Source organism: Corylus avellana, chromosome 10 (genome assembly GCF_965113065.1).
Source record: "Corylus avellana chromosome 10, dhCorAvel1.hap1.2, whole genome shotgun sequence".
Lineage (NCBI taxonomy): Eukaryota > Viridiplantae > Streptophyta > Magnoliopsida > Fagales > Betulaceae > Corylus > Corylus avellana.
The window spans coordinates 21286016-21301156 of NC_142499.1; the positions used below are offsets into that span (position 1 = coordinate 21286016).

The following is a 15141-nucleotide window of genomic DNA, read 5'->3' on the forward strand; positions in this document are numbered from 1 at the left end:
AAGAATTGAATTAAAATAAACCGAAGAAAAGCTGATTCTAACAAAAGGAGGAGTAAAATTGTAATTTTACTTTTTATTAAACAATTCTGGCCTTCTTTTGTTGGAACCGGCTCCCGAAGAGGATCCAAATACGAAAAAAAAATAGAGCAATGTGAGCAGAATGTTGCTAGGGATCCGGATCCTTGGTAATATGGCATATGATAGTTCGTATATTTACATGGAAAAACAAGGGATCAAGATCCCCTGTTATTACCCCGATTTTCTGTTGTTGGGCAGGGTATTAACTTTTCTTGTCCCCCCCCAATCTCTGAATAGGGGAGATGGGGGATCCAAATCTGATAAAAGATATCTTACAGGTTTAAAAAAATAAAAGGTTCCAATGAATAATCAATAAAAAATATCTGAGAAACAAAAGCAACTGAAAAATATGACACATCCTTGAATGCATCATCTGGGAAGCATCATAGACACATTGTCAGAGCTGAATGAATCGTTAGAATTTACACGAGGATTTGCTTGTTGGTTTCGTTTCTCTGCACGAGAAGATGTTTCCTCGGAACTGGTACCACCCCCGTCTTTATTAAAGGTATTTACCCTGTATACTCCTGGCTTTGTTAGTGCCTTTTCATTGAGGTGAACTCCTTTGGAAAGCATATCTACTACTTGCTTCATGGTAGGCCTTTGGCTTGCACTGCGCTGGGTACAAAACAGAGCCACCTTAATGAAGCGCATCAACTCATCCTCTGGATACCCTGTCAATTCAGGATCAACAATGTCCAGAAGTCTTTCATCTTCTCTTAGTTTCCATGTCTGCAACATAATATATAAGTCATCAGCACACGACAAAGTTTTCCATAGAACTTGGGCGACTCAGTCTATTAAATTTACATTTGTTTTAAAAATGCACGTGATAATTATATGCTCTAAAGTCAAGTCCATATAAGAAAGTGACTAATGACAATGAAAATAGAAAAAGCTTCAATTGACTGTTGAGATGTTGCAGAAAGACAGTAGAGAACTGATAATAAAGGAAGGCCACTTCAAATCTCCCTTTCGGACAAAACTCACTTAACAAACAGAAAAAGAAAAACAGACAATAGAAGTTCAGAAAGATACCCATTCCACCAGAACCAGTAATTCGTCCCCAAATGCTGCCTTGGTACTGCTTCTACCGCTAATTATTTCAAGCACAAGCACTCCAAAGCTGTATACATCCGCCTTCTTTGTGAGTTGGCCTAAAAGTGCATACTCTGGGGCCAGATATCCCCTGCAAATACATAGGGTTGTTGGTGAAATAAAAAGAGAAAGCAGAAAAAAAAATTTAGATACTAGAGTTATAGCAACCACATGGAAAACGGAATAGGATCCTCTCCATTTCAAAATCCCTCCATTTCCTTCATTTAATGCATTTTGAGGAAAAGGATCCTCTCCATTTCAAAATCCCTCCATTTCCTCCATTTAGTGCATTTTGAAGGGTAGTGTTGTCCAAAAGTTTTAATAATGATAGTGCATTAAATGCAATACCTTTCAAAATGCACTAAATGGAGAAAATGGAGGGATTTTGAAATGGAGAGGATCATATTCCGCATTTTGAAGGGTATTGCATTTAATGCACTACCATCATTAAAACTTTTGGACAACACTACCCTTCAAAATACACTAAATTGAGGAAATTGAGAGATTTTAAAATGGAGAGGATCATTTTCCATGGAAAACTGTCCCGCTCTCTCACTCCCTTTAAACAATTTCATGCGCAGTGGGATCCTCTAAATCTATGACTATCACAAGATTTGGATCCATTCCCACTATACAACCTCACCTCAATCCTCATCTATTATCCTCACTAGTTTGTTACATTCACACCAGTACTGGTTTACAAAGTAATTTTAGTAATTCCTCGTGTCCTTCAAAAAATAAGGTGACTTTTAAAATCACAATTTGATCAAAATACAATATTAATCAATTACAAGCCCAATGGTAATTTAAGAGCCTCATCCTTGGAGGGACACAAGCGGGACTTGTAGCATTACTCCTGGTTTACCTAGTGGCAAAATTCAGGCAATTTTTCAATTTAATTATTATGAATTTTGTTATTGCTTTGTGTTTTATTCTATTCTGGCTGAAAAGCCGGTGAACATATCCAATTTTGCCTCCGATACAAATGGGAAACACTAGTGTCCTTTTCCATAGTAGCACCTATATCAAGCATGGCGTAACAATTGATTAAACTATTAACGTAATGGCCCATTTTCATATCCAACCTGAATAAGACTGATAATGAGGGATTCCGATCTTGTGCAATAGGGTACCCTAATGCATGTGACAGCCTGCCCGAACCCCACCTGTTGTGCTTGAGCAAGCTCTCTCATGGGGCTGCCATATTGCACAGGATTCCCGTCTGATAATAAGCATGGTCATCAAATTCAGTGTACTATGTGCATGAAACAAATTTCTTGAAAAACCCATCAAATTGCATTTGAAAATTTTGAAATGCAGCAAATGACTACAAAAAATTTCTTTCTATAACATAAAAACTTATGAATGATTTCTGCTAAGTTTTTATTTCATTTTATTTTATGATACAACTCAAGCATCTAAAAGGGATCAAATTCATATCCTCACCTTCCACCCTTTTGCTTATAAGGGAGAGATGCCATTTGCCCCAAAGGCAACTTAAAAGCAGCTAATTTGTGAAGTTTAACAACAAATTGCATGTGAAGTTTGACTATACACATAATTTAGTGACAACCTCACTTACGCTAGACTCTCTAACAGGTTTCTGAATAGATAAATAGCCCATTAGCTCACACAAGTAAAATGTAATGCAATATAAAATCACGCTTACACAGTTCCCGCCACACGAGTACTAAGATGAGTGACATTGTCTGGAAAAAGCTTTGCCAGCCCAAAATCTCCTATTTTAGGATGGAAGTTTCCATCAAGAAGTATGTTGCTAGCCTTAATATCCCTGTGGACAATATGTGGTTCAGCTTCCTCATGAAGAAATGCAAGACCAGAAGCTGTACCCAGGCATATAGCAGCTCTCTTTGGCCAATCCAGAGCAACGTTTTTACTTTTTGAACCTGAAATAATATTTTCTGGACATTAGCACACCCTGAAGAGAGATTAAACCTTATTTTCAGAAATACATCTTGCAGAATGAACTCATAGGACAAATCCAATAAGTTGATCCAATTCATTTACAGATACAAAGATCAGACATTCCAACAAAAGAGAGAGAGGGAGAGAGAAAAAAAGAAATCATCACTCTATATCTTCAAATTCAATTATTTGGCTTAGTTGATTTGGTATCCCCTTCCAGAGCATATCCACCCCAGCCAATATAGAAAATTCATCCCACAACCAAGTCAGATGACCAAAATCTCAGAAAATGGTATGAACTGATAGGGCTTAACTAGCCAGGCTGACAAGTCACCTCACATTTTAACACCACAAATTTCAAAATTTTTAAATTCATCCCAATTGAAATACAAACTAGATGCACATAAATCTCCAATAATCTTACCAAGCAAAGCAGTTGCAAGGCTGTTGTTTTCCAGATATTCATACACCAATATCCGATGATTGTCCTCAACACAGCAGCCAACGAGTTCAACAAGGTTTGGATGTCTTGTATCTGAGATCACATTAATCTCTGTCAAAAATTCCTGAGTTCCTTGTTTAGATTCCGCAGAAAGAGATTTGATTGCAACTTGAGTACCATCTCTTAGAATTCCCTGCAATTAATAATGGAGAAACTGTGTAAGAATTTAGTAAATAGAGAGGAGGAGGGAAAATAAGAGCACTACTAGTTTTTCTCTCTCTCTCTCTCTCTCTCTCTCCATCCCCACCTCCCCCCCCCCCCCACCAATCCCCCTCTCTTCCCCCAAAAAGAAAAAGTAAGAGTAGAGGTGCTACGCTTATATAAATACAACTGCAACAAAGTAAAGCTAGTTAATCTCACCTTATAGACAACTCCATAACCTCCTCCACCTATTTTTTTGGATGGATGGAAATTCCCTGCTGCTGATCTCAAATAGTTATAAGAAAAGAGCTGTACATTATTGGTAGGAATTCCTGACCATGCACAAAAACAGAAAGCCAATACACGTCAAACTTGTGGGGTGAATTTCTCTGGTATTCAGATATTAAATGGAGAAGTAAAGAAAATTAGTGAACAACATCCAAGTTCTAACATGTAGAAGAAAAAGAAAAGGAAGTCTAAAGGTGCATTTTGTAGGCTTGTGTTCCAAACCTAGCCTGATACCGCTATATTCGCATAAATTTTCTTTCCTAAATTGCTTAGATTGCATTGAATGAATAGTTGATAGCGTGCTCAAAAGTTTTGTATTGCAGATGAGTTAGACATTCCACAGGCAATTCATTAATTTCTACCATGCCCTTCTGGTATGGCTATAAAAATTCAGTTTACACAGATCCCAGTCACAGTTCATCCCACAAAATTTGGAACTGGCAAAATGATCCAATGTTAGTAGGTTCGTGATTCACGCCAATTCTGGCTTGACTCAACCAACAAGGACTAGTAAATAGATAGGTTCAGACATTGTGAGCTTGAACATTTTGCAAAGACTTGGCTTATAGAAAGGAACAGATAAAATGAAGGAAAAATACCTTTGACTTTTAATTCTAAGCTAAAAGAGTTCCAATTGTCAAGCTTTTTTTGTTTTTTTTTGAAGTTCACCATCTTTGCAGGAATTTGATCACTATCTATGTTGGTTTTCACCCTATTACAATACCCAGAAGCAGGTTGCCTAGCGGGGGGCACAATTCTCCCAAACAACACATTAACACTTAAAAGAGATAAAATCATAAATATACATCTTGAAATAAATTCTAACTTCTATCATACCAATCAGTAGTTGAAATAGGTTCCAGAGAGGGTTAAGGACCTTGATCTGGGACGTAAGAGTGGTATAAGGACGCGCTGATTCAGCACTTGAATCAATTTTATATGGAATTTTGGAATAAATAGTAAACCGAAACGGTCTATGTCGATGAATCAAGGAAATTATAAGAGTGGTATACAAAAAACGGGGTTGTAATCCAAAAATTTACAATTTTTTACAGTTTGAGGACCTCTAATAATAATTGAAATGAATTCAATCACACCCATTTTCTTACCTTCTGCCTCTGTCTGACTCGCACTATTCTGCCCTTTACAGTCTCTCAAGGCACCAAAGCAACTACGAATCATTGCTACAGAATTGGAAGTTCTTCACACCCAAATTATTTACCGCATATCTTCTTCAAATCCTATTCCATCCCAAAAAGAATCAGAAAGCTAATCAAAAGGCAACGAAGCAAACACAACCACCCATGAAAAATCAAAGAACTAAACAAACGCAAACCTGAATTTGGGAGTGATTTCAAATCCAACCCGCCCGAGCCAAAAAGCTTTTAACTGTCTTATTGGGCCTGTAGGTGCAACAAACGCCAAGAACAGGTATTTAGTGAGGAAATCCCAGATGGGTTGTGTGGAAATGAGTGGGAAAGAATGAAAACCCATTATCAAAATCTTTGAAATAGAACCACGATTAGGGGTGGTCAAAATTTTTCAAGATTTGATAATTAGAGCAGGGTCAAGTTGGCCAAGGTGTGCAGGGCGGGTGAAAAGGCATTTGATGATAGTGACTACTTTTTTTTTTTTCTATTTCTTTTCTTCCCTTTCATGCGGGCTGGCTTTCCCATGTTAGAGCAACACCTTTGTTCACACATATTCATAGGTGGTTGGTCGCTTGGTGGCTTCTTCTTTCATAGCAACCGACTATTACCTTTCCATCGGTCAGCAAAATCGATAGTTGAATTGAAGAATTGGACTGCTTGAGCCTTCAGTGCTTCGCTTCTGTTGGAAGTAGGCCATAGCCACAACGACGCCGTCTTTTTACACTGTATATTTTTCTCTGTTTTTCTTTTTTTTTTTTTTTATGGTTTGGTCGAAATCAAACTTTTCCTCTTCCTCCCAAGAGCATACAAAATTTTTGGGAAAACTTTACTTTTAATTTCTGAATTATTACTGGTTTTGACATATTTTTAAACTTTAAAATTTTTCAATTTGGATTCTTAAACTTTTAATTGCAGTCAATTTGAACTATCCGTCAGATTTTAAACGTTAAAAATTAAACAATGACATTTATAACCTTAACTTTTTTTATAAAATTTTAAATTTATCCTTAATTTTAAATAAAAAAATAAAAAAATATATATATTATTAAAAAAAAATCACAAGGTGACCTACGGTTGGGCCACCTTGTGACTTCTTTTTTTTTTTTTTTTTTTCTTTTTCAGTTTTTTCAAAATTTTCTTTTTATTAAAAAAGAAATTGAAGGGTAATTGTCTTTTTACGGGGCAAAAATTAACGGAGGAGTTCAAATTGACTATAATTGAAAGTTCAGAGGTCCAAATTGAGAAGTTTTGAAATTTGAGAGTATGTCAAAACGGGTGGTAATTTAGAGGTTCAAAGTAAAATTTCTCCTAAATTTTTTCTAGGTTGAGACTATAGTCCCATAGATGGCTTTCCTTCCAATTCCTTTATTGCAGGGATCCCTTACAATCTCGTATTTGTATTCGTTCAAAGAAATGATTTTAAAATAATATATAAAATATAAAATCAGTCAACGTGGTTATACTAATTTGTAATAAATTCTATGCGGTATAAAAGTGTTCTGCGGTCAAATAACAAACACATCTTATGGGATATATGTGTCATAATTCGATTGGTGCTGATGTGGCATTTAACGGTTTCCATCAAAAAAATTAAACGAAAATTGCGTGCACGGACCTATTTGTTATTTTTGCATACTATAGGGAGTTCTCATAACTTTTTTATACCACAAGAAGCTTATTGCAAATTAGAGTAACTACAAGGATTGATTTTACATTTTTCCTTAAAATAAAAGTTATGAAGATGCCTATTCTATCAATTCTATTCCATAAATCTATGAGATATCTCACTTAATATGACAATTCGTGTTCATGTGGGTTAAATCACAACTTTTCTCATAAGCTTAAGTGGATGAAAATAGATAAATTTAATCACTTAATCAACACTTTAATACTTCTTTTTACGCATGGGCTCAAATTTCTTTTTAATAGACGAGGCCCAACATGTGAAATATTTAATTTAAATTGGGAGTGATTTGACAGACATTTTGCTATAATACCATGTTAAATCATCATTTTTCTCATAAGCTTAAGCTAATAGAAATAGGTAAATTTAATCATTCAATCAACACTTTAACAATGTGTTACGTTCAAATCGTGACGAGGTACAAGTATAAGATTATAGAAATGAATTCAACCAGATTCATTTAATTAAACAGGTCAAATCCTCAAGCATAACCTATTACTGTTATGTTAAATTTGTGTCAAGTTTGCAGATCGTCTAAAAACTTGTTAGCCTTTACGTCGTATGTGAGGTTCAGATTATGTAGAAACATGAATATAAGACTAATTTGACCTATATAATTAAACAAATTATACCCCTTAATCTTAACATATTAACTTTGTATTGAATTTGTATTAAATTTAAATATCGCTTAAAAATTTATTGGCCCTAACCTCGCTTCAAACTTTGACCACATTCCCGTGTCCTCGAGATTTTATAACGTCACGGTTAAGACATGATCTTGGTCGCACCCAAAAAAAAAACAACAAAAGGCATTATCGTACAGAACCAGGGTTGCCGCCAACTTGCCAATCTCAACTGCCGCGTGGAAATAATATGAACCGATGATGGGTCCAATGAAAAGTCAGCTCATCAGACAAAACCAGGGTTAGGAAATTGGCAACGTCAATCGCCGTATGTAAAGAAATCCGTGTAAGGATATTCAAACAGATTCGATTTCTTTGAATGTTTCCTCGTTTTATTTGTTTGTTAAATATTTTCTTAGCTCCCAAACGTATCCTTGAATACAATGATGATTATTCCTTGCAAGTTGTAACCTAATTGACTTAATGCAGTCCATGAAACCAATATATAACTTTCTAAGGTATCACATCATACATGCAATCTAGTTGGGTCAATGAAAGAGAATATAGTAAATGGATTGGCCTGCAGGATAAGAGATTTTTTTTTTTTTTTTTTTTTGCAATCCAATTTATAAATTTGCTAAGTGTCTTTTGAATATGTAAAAATTACATGTTTTTTTTAATAGTATTAATTGAATTGAAAAAAATTTCTTCCAACCTATCATACAAAAAAGGTCAGTGTAGCATATGTGATATGTTACAATTGCTAGTATATTTGGTAGAACAGGATATTCAAGGGCTATAAAATACACATAACCTACTACTAGTTTTAGAACACAAGTAAAGAGTTGTTCAGATCTCGGGCCAATTTCATAGTTGAGGATGAAGGAGCTCTTCAATTTCCAGTTATCAAATTTTGGATACAAGTTGTCTTTTTGAACAGTTCAAATGATAACTAGACTCATCAAATAGCGAAGCTATTGGTCATAGTAGCATCAGCACCTTTTCTACCGTCATCTCCTTTTTCTAATGGGAATGTTGCTTAGATATCTAGCTAGTGTTTCCCTACCATGTACCCAAAAAAAAAAAAACAGAAAAATCTCAGAGCAATGATTAGCATGCACATGCACAACCCGTTTACATATTTGAGTGTTTTGAGTTACCTACCATGCTCACTGGCAGGGGAGGAGTTTCCTTTATCACGTCCAAAATCATTGTCTTCAATTTCACTCCCATCTAAAGAAACGGAGCTATTTTTGATACTTGGCTCTGAACTAGCATTGCTGCTTGTGGCAAGAGGAGAGTCAGCAGCACTCACTGTCTTTTTTGTGGAACTTGACCTCACACTGTAAACAGAAGAAGCAGGAATGTTTGTCATGGATGGGCGAGGTTTACCGGGGATGCTGCGTCTTATATCCTGGGTAAGAAAATCCAAAGCCAGATTAGGAATTGCTACACAAAAAAAAAATTATTGCACGAATATCATGTTCGCATGTCCACCATATACATGCATGCTAAAATGGCGATGAAATAAGCCTCTAATTAAAATCATTCAACATAATAAGTTGCATATACCTATAAGACTATAACATATAAAGTATGAGGTGGATATATCTCCAAAAGGGATCTAAGGATTTGAATACCAAGAAAAATTATGTATATTGTCTTATTTGTTGATAATAATCAACTCAAGCATGTATTCATTTAACTGATAGGATGCTTGCAATAAGGATAGAGATGAATACCATATGCCTCAGAGCCATATCAAGGGACTTATTTGAAAGTGTTCTTCCAAAGCCCGAGCTGTTGGCGGACAAAGACTTGCTACCTTCATTATGTGTGGAGTAACCGTCATCTTGTTTGGGTGGTGGAAGTTTCCTCATGTTTACCACTCTTTCAACCATCTTTGTTCCAATAAGTACAGGGCTATCAGTCTCGTTATCTTTTCCACGTGATCTACTCTTAGCCAGAATGGCCTTCCCATTACTATAGGCACTGCCATGAGAAGCTCGTCCTCTAGAGGGAGAGGATGATTGTTGTCTCGATTTTCCATTTGCAATGGAGTCAATAGAAGATGACCTAGCACTTGGTGCTCCTGGCCTGCCCTTAGAGGCTGAAACTGGCCTTTCTGGAAATGATGTCCTCAAATTTGGAGGAGCATCAAGTGAGAAACCAGGAATCTCAGAGGGTTTCCTAGGCCTAGATTTAACTGGTGGTGAACTTCCACGTGATAGCAGTGGCTTTTTTGAAATTGTGGGACCTGACTTTGGTGCTGAAGAAGATCGACCAGGAGGAGCAGATAAACTAGGTTCAACTGAGGGGGCTGACGGTCCGCGGTTTGGTGTGGCTGATCTTGTTTGTGACTTGGAAGTTGGTAAGGAAGGTCTAGCAGTTGGCGTTGAAGACCGAGCAGTGGATCTAGTAGGAGTTGAAGATCTCACCATTGGAGGGGTGGAGGATCTTGATGGTTTCGTTTTAGAAGGTAATGTGGGATGTGAAACAGGTGTGGAGGATCTTGAAGGTTTCGTTTTAGAAGGTAATGTGGGCCGTCCAGTTGGAGTTGCAGGTCTTGAAGTAGCTGATGTGAGCCCCATAGATGATGATGACCTTCTATTACCGTTGCTGGAAGAATTCTGTCTAGAGGACAAAGTTGGCTGCTTAGGGACTATAATACTCCTTGAAGCAGGTTCTTCCTGGACCTTATCTAGCTGCAACCAAATGATATAGAAAACAAAGCAACACAAATTTGCAAATTATGATAGAGGAAGCGAAACTAGAAAATACCAAAACATTAAAAAAGGAATCTATATGCTAAAAAGCTAAATGTTAAAGACATCTTATGCTACTGGTTAAGAAAAGAGCAAGGCTATACTCTACATTAGTGTAATGTTAACAAGCTGCACATACACAATGTTACCGTACCAGTTAACAAGGCCCATAAGCATCCAGAATCCAAAATAAATAGAGCTCTTACCCTAGATTTTGGAGCAGTGGGGCGTGCATTAGGAATCTCAATCTGACTCAATACAGGTTTCTGTGAATCCTTCTCCAAAGGAGGAAAAAGTGGTGTCCCAGGTGGTGTAAGAAGCCTGAATTCAAAGGAGAGTTCCCATAAATACTAAGGCAAAACACATAATTCTCCCATGGAACAACATAGACGCAGTATATAGCAATAAAGAATATGTCACTCTGTGTCCCCAAGTATGTGTGTATCCATATATTATGCAAGTATACACATTTCTTCTCATTTTCAGTCCTAAAGCTTCTGGACCAATCTAGCTCAGCATTCTACAATCGAAACCAGATGCTAAGAAACCCAAAACCCTTTTTCTTCATAAATTTAAGAGGTTCATTTTGAAATTATGTGAGAAAAAGGGCCTGAAACTAATTTTGCTCCATTTTTTCGGAGAAGACACATGCAGTCAGAGACGTGCATGAATAAATCTTTAAAAAGAAAGTGACTAGTTTAACATTTTCTTTATGAGACCATTAACTTCAATTGAACTTTAATCATCAGTCATAAGAAAAGGGACAACGTGAAAAGTTCTATTGAATATTTGAGCATAAGATGCCTGCGAAATGGCATTGGTAATTTCAGTGGGGTCCAAAAAAGACAAATATGATCCTTTTTTTTTTTTTGATAAGTACAAATATGATCCTTTAAATGCAACTTTTTCCTTTTTCGTAGTAGTCTAACATTACCGAATGATATTTTGCCCCACTGTTTTCTTGATCAATCTTACAAGCTATTTCGACATTGAGACCCAATTGATGTTCAAGTCTTCGATCATTAACTTTACTAGAACTTTAATCGCCTATGATTATCACAAAGTGGGAGAAGAAAGGCAACAAAATACTTGGAGAATTGTGAAAAGTTGCACTCAAATTTTTATCCTCAGATTCATAACTAATCGGCTCTTTAAATTTGAGCGGGGTCCATCAAAAGACATATATCAATCTAAAAATGTAACTTCTTCTCTTTTCCAAACATTGAGTAATCTAACATTACCAAATGAGTAATCTAACATTACCAAATGACTTTCTGCTCGCATTTTTCTTTGATCAATTTTACAAGCTATTTGACATTGACTCCCAATTGATGTCAAGTCTTCGATCACGTAAAAAAATTGCAAAAGAAATTGAAAAAAAAAAAAGAGATGGAGTGAGTTTAAGTTTAAACAAATACCAATCATAATCAGATTTGTCATTTTCCGAGTTCAAGAACTCATCGGCGCGTGTCTTCCGGGGAGGCATTGACTCTGCAAAATACATCATCATCATCAACAAGAAGAAATCAAAATTTTCTTATATGCACAAAGAATGTGAAATCTCTTAAATTTACTTAATTTTTTGGAACAAGTTATCACGGAATCAGAGTAATGGTCCGAAGTTCAAACCCTAACTCCATAATACACCTGTCGTTTCGGTCAAACATTCTACGTGTTCAACGCTTTTAGCAGAAGCAGATTTCAAAATCGGATTCAGAGCAATTGCAGAAAACCTGACCTGAGGGTGAAGGAGTGTGGAGCTCGTCAGCGTCCATCTCCCGCCTCCGCATATCAAGGAACAGCGCGAGCTCTTCTCCTCTCTCCTTCGTCACCATTTTCCTCTCTCTCTGTTTCTTGGTCAGTACGGACAGTCTCGCACTCTAAACACTGAAACTTAAAGGCAACGACTAACGAGTACTTGAAAACGAACTGAGTTATCTTTTTAGATTGGAAACGAAGACGGATCTGAAGCAAAAGCTCTGAACGCAGTAACAGAGAGAGATTGTGAGAGAGCAGTGCAGCTCGAGTCGGCTTTCAGATTGTTTCAAACGGAAGATGAACAAAATAGAGGATTTGAATTGCAGACGGGAAAAAAAAATAAAATAAAATAATAATGAGAATACCTTGAGGAAAACGACTACAGATTTGGACAAAATCACGAAATTGCCATTTTTAGGTAATCTATAATTAAAATGTTTTCGATAAGAAAAATGTTAAGTGTTTTCCTACTGTTCTCTTGATGTTCTCTCAATTATGATGTAACTTTTAAAATTATAACTGAATTTGAAATTATCATTATTGACTTTTAATCTATTGGTAATTTTAAAAGGTATATCACATTTGAGGAGAACACCAGAAGAACAGTAGAAGAACACTAAACATTTTTCTTGTCGAAAACATTTTAATTCTCATTTCTCAACTTTATTAAACATGACAAAGGCTATCATGCAATGCAGCTAACCGATACTTACATTTTGTCCAAATGTGATGTGCCTTTGTCATGTTTAATAAAGTTGAGAAATGAGAATTTATTCTTTTTTGTTTGGCAGGTGAGAATTTATTCTCTCGGAATAAAAGAGAAAAGAGAATTTATTCACCGGCAAGTTCATTGAATCATTGGTTACAGTTCATCAGTTCATGCATTTTATTTAGACTTGACTACTCGGCACCTTTCCTCTTAAGTTTAAACATACTTGTTACAATTTCTATGCATATGTCATACACTTTTTTAGAGGAATAAGATAAAACATTGAGCAAAGCTACTATAATTTTTATTATAAGTTTTTTATAAATTAACATAAATGTGTGATAGTTTATGTAATATTTATCCTATCGGATATAAATAGTACCCAAATATATTTTTTAAAAGTAATGTTCTAAATTACATTTTTATTTCATTATCTCATTTTGTTGATGTGGCACACTTTACAAAAAAAAAAAAAAATTATATACCACACAAATATTTCATTTTTATTTTATTATGGTAACATGGTGGATATAGTAGCTATTGAATAAGCTAAAAAAAAAAAAAAAAAAGTATATATCTTATAAATTTCTGAGTCAACGCGCCAAAATAGAAAATTCTCTCAATTTTTTTCCTTCAATTTTTACCTAAGTCAATCGAAAAGGCAAATTAACACATACCGTTATATTTTATTTCAAATGTTTAACACCCGTCAGTCCCAACTAAACGCACAATTTTGCCACATCAGCATATTAATTTTTTTATTAATTTAATTTAATAATTATATATATTTGAAGGGGTTAGGAGTGGTCGGAAAGCCAGCCCTAAGCCCCTAACCCCTTTGGGGGTGACCGACCACTCTTTCAATAAATTTTTTTTTGTTTGTTAGATTTAATTTTTAAATTAAATTAATATGCTGACGTGACAAAATGGTAGGTTTAGTTGGAGCTACCCAACGTTAAACATTTGGAGAAAATTTTGAAAAGACAAAAGACAAAAAAAAAAAAAAAAAAAAAAAAAAAAAAAAAGTTAAGTAAGTTTGACTAAGAAATTTATAAGATATTTACCCTAAAATAAATTCAATAACTAATAAAATAAAAATGCCAGGATGCTACTCTTTGCAAAGTATTGTCATCTAACTTAGTTCGTAGGGGTAATTTTGAGATTTAAGGCTTAAATCAAACCTATTCTTAAAGGGGAGAAAGTTGCCGAAGTGGTTGTTAATTCCCAGGGAATTCAAACTTGGGCTGGGAAAAGATACCGAGATTTAAACGTGAGCTGTTGGATTTCTCGGGATGCACAGCCTCAGATCTAACGGCCATGGTTGAGCCGAGAAATTCAGACCCAGAGGGTTTAAATTGCATGACGTGTACCTCGTGAATCGTGTGGTTCAAAATTGGTGTCAGCCTCTGCGTGCGGACCCCATTCCCTCTGAGAAATTATTCCCAATCGATCAGTTGGATTGGGCCTGAAAGACCCCACTTGATTGCACTTCGGCACACGAAAAGATCATTAATTATGTAATAACACATGGTCCAACTAACGACAGCTACCATACGACGTCGCATTAACGAGTCAGTGACAACTCACAATACACAAGTATAGAGTAATGACAGAGTCAATATAAAATTAGTATAAAAATAGCATTAATCATGAGTTTACCATAAGTGTTTTAACATGATTTTAGATATATTAAGATCTGATAATTAGGTTTAATTTGGGTCTAGTTTCAGCTAAAACTCGACTCATTAAAATTGAAATATGTGTCCCCATAATAAAATATAAACAACACAAATTCATACAATGACATACCAAGAGAAAAAGAAAGGTAAATGAGCGATAAAGTTTATAATGGTTGACGGTGGTAACAACAATTATGGTGGTCAGGAGTGAGCGTGGAAGAGTAGAAACATGGTGTTGGTTTTTGGTTAAAGAATTTCAACATGGTAATTGTACTGTACTATTTTAAAACCTCAAATTTAATTTAGTTGACGCGATAAAATCTAAGCCACAAATTGGAAACGGAATCTAACTCGAGGTGAGAAGCTCTCCTTACAATATATTACAATCTTTAAGGAATTAGATGCTATGCATTATATGAACTCAATTAATGTAATTTGTTCCTTACTATATACATTGTCTTTTTTTACCTCTCTAAATGTGATTGTTGCTCTCACTTGAAGCACTCGATGTTGCACATTAATGTCTACTTTCAAACTTGAAATGGGGACCCGAGGCGTAGGCCATGTGCCACGTTCACTGTTTGAAACCCACACCCTTGGCCCTCCCCTTGTCTTTTTAAAGGACATGTAAAAGGTTGTGGATTTTTCATTTTTTAAGGACTATTTTGATAGTTATTTTAGATATATAAGATTGGCACAGAGTTTTTCTTAAATTAAGTAGTTATATTTTGAATATGTG

The 15141-nt window shown here is 35.6% G+C and overlaps 2 protein-coding genes across 3 annotated transcripts; both read right to left on the reverse strand.

The window, feature by feature from the left end:
- Positions 1–152: 152 nt before the first annotated feature.
- LOC132162627 (Protein kinase superfamily protein) lies at positions 153–5799 on the reverse strand. Its single transcript, XM_059572904.2, has 7 exons — positions 5370–5799; positions 5143–5274; positions 3965–4077; positions 3527–3737; positions 2846–3083; positions 1117–1267; positions 153–810 (listed from the first exon to the last, which is right to left on the reverse strand). Exons 2-7 carry the CDS (start codon positions 5213–5215, stop codon positions 448–450), a joined length of 1149 nt encoding a protein of 382 aa, XP_059428887.1. The 5' UTR covers positions 5216–5274; positions 5370–5799; the 3' UTR covers positions 153–447.
- A 2565-nt stretch (positions 5800–8364) lies between these two features.
- LOC132192037 (uncharacterized) lies at positions 8365–12317 on the reverse strand. 2 transcript variants are annotated; one of them, XM_059607223.2, is made up of 6 exons: positions 11995–12317; positions 11675–11747; positions 10463–10577; positions 9234–10196; positions 8656–8905; positions 8365–8553 (listed from the first exon to the last, which is right to left on the reverse strand). In XM_059607223.2, the coding sequence occupies exons 1-6, from the start codon at positions 12089–12091 to the stop codon at positions 8543–8545; spliced, it is 1509 nt and encodes a 502-aa protein (XP_059463206.2). In that variant the 5' UTR covers positions 12092–12317; the 3' UTR covers positions 8365–8542. The 2 variants fall into 2 exon arrangements, with proteins under 2 accessions (XP_059463206.2, XP_088367269.1); XM_088511143.1 differs by lacking the exon at positions 8365–8553 and having other exon boundaries at positions 8567–8905.
- Between the last annotated feature and the right edge of the window lie 2824 nt (positions 12318–15141).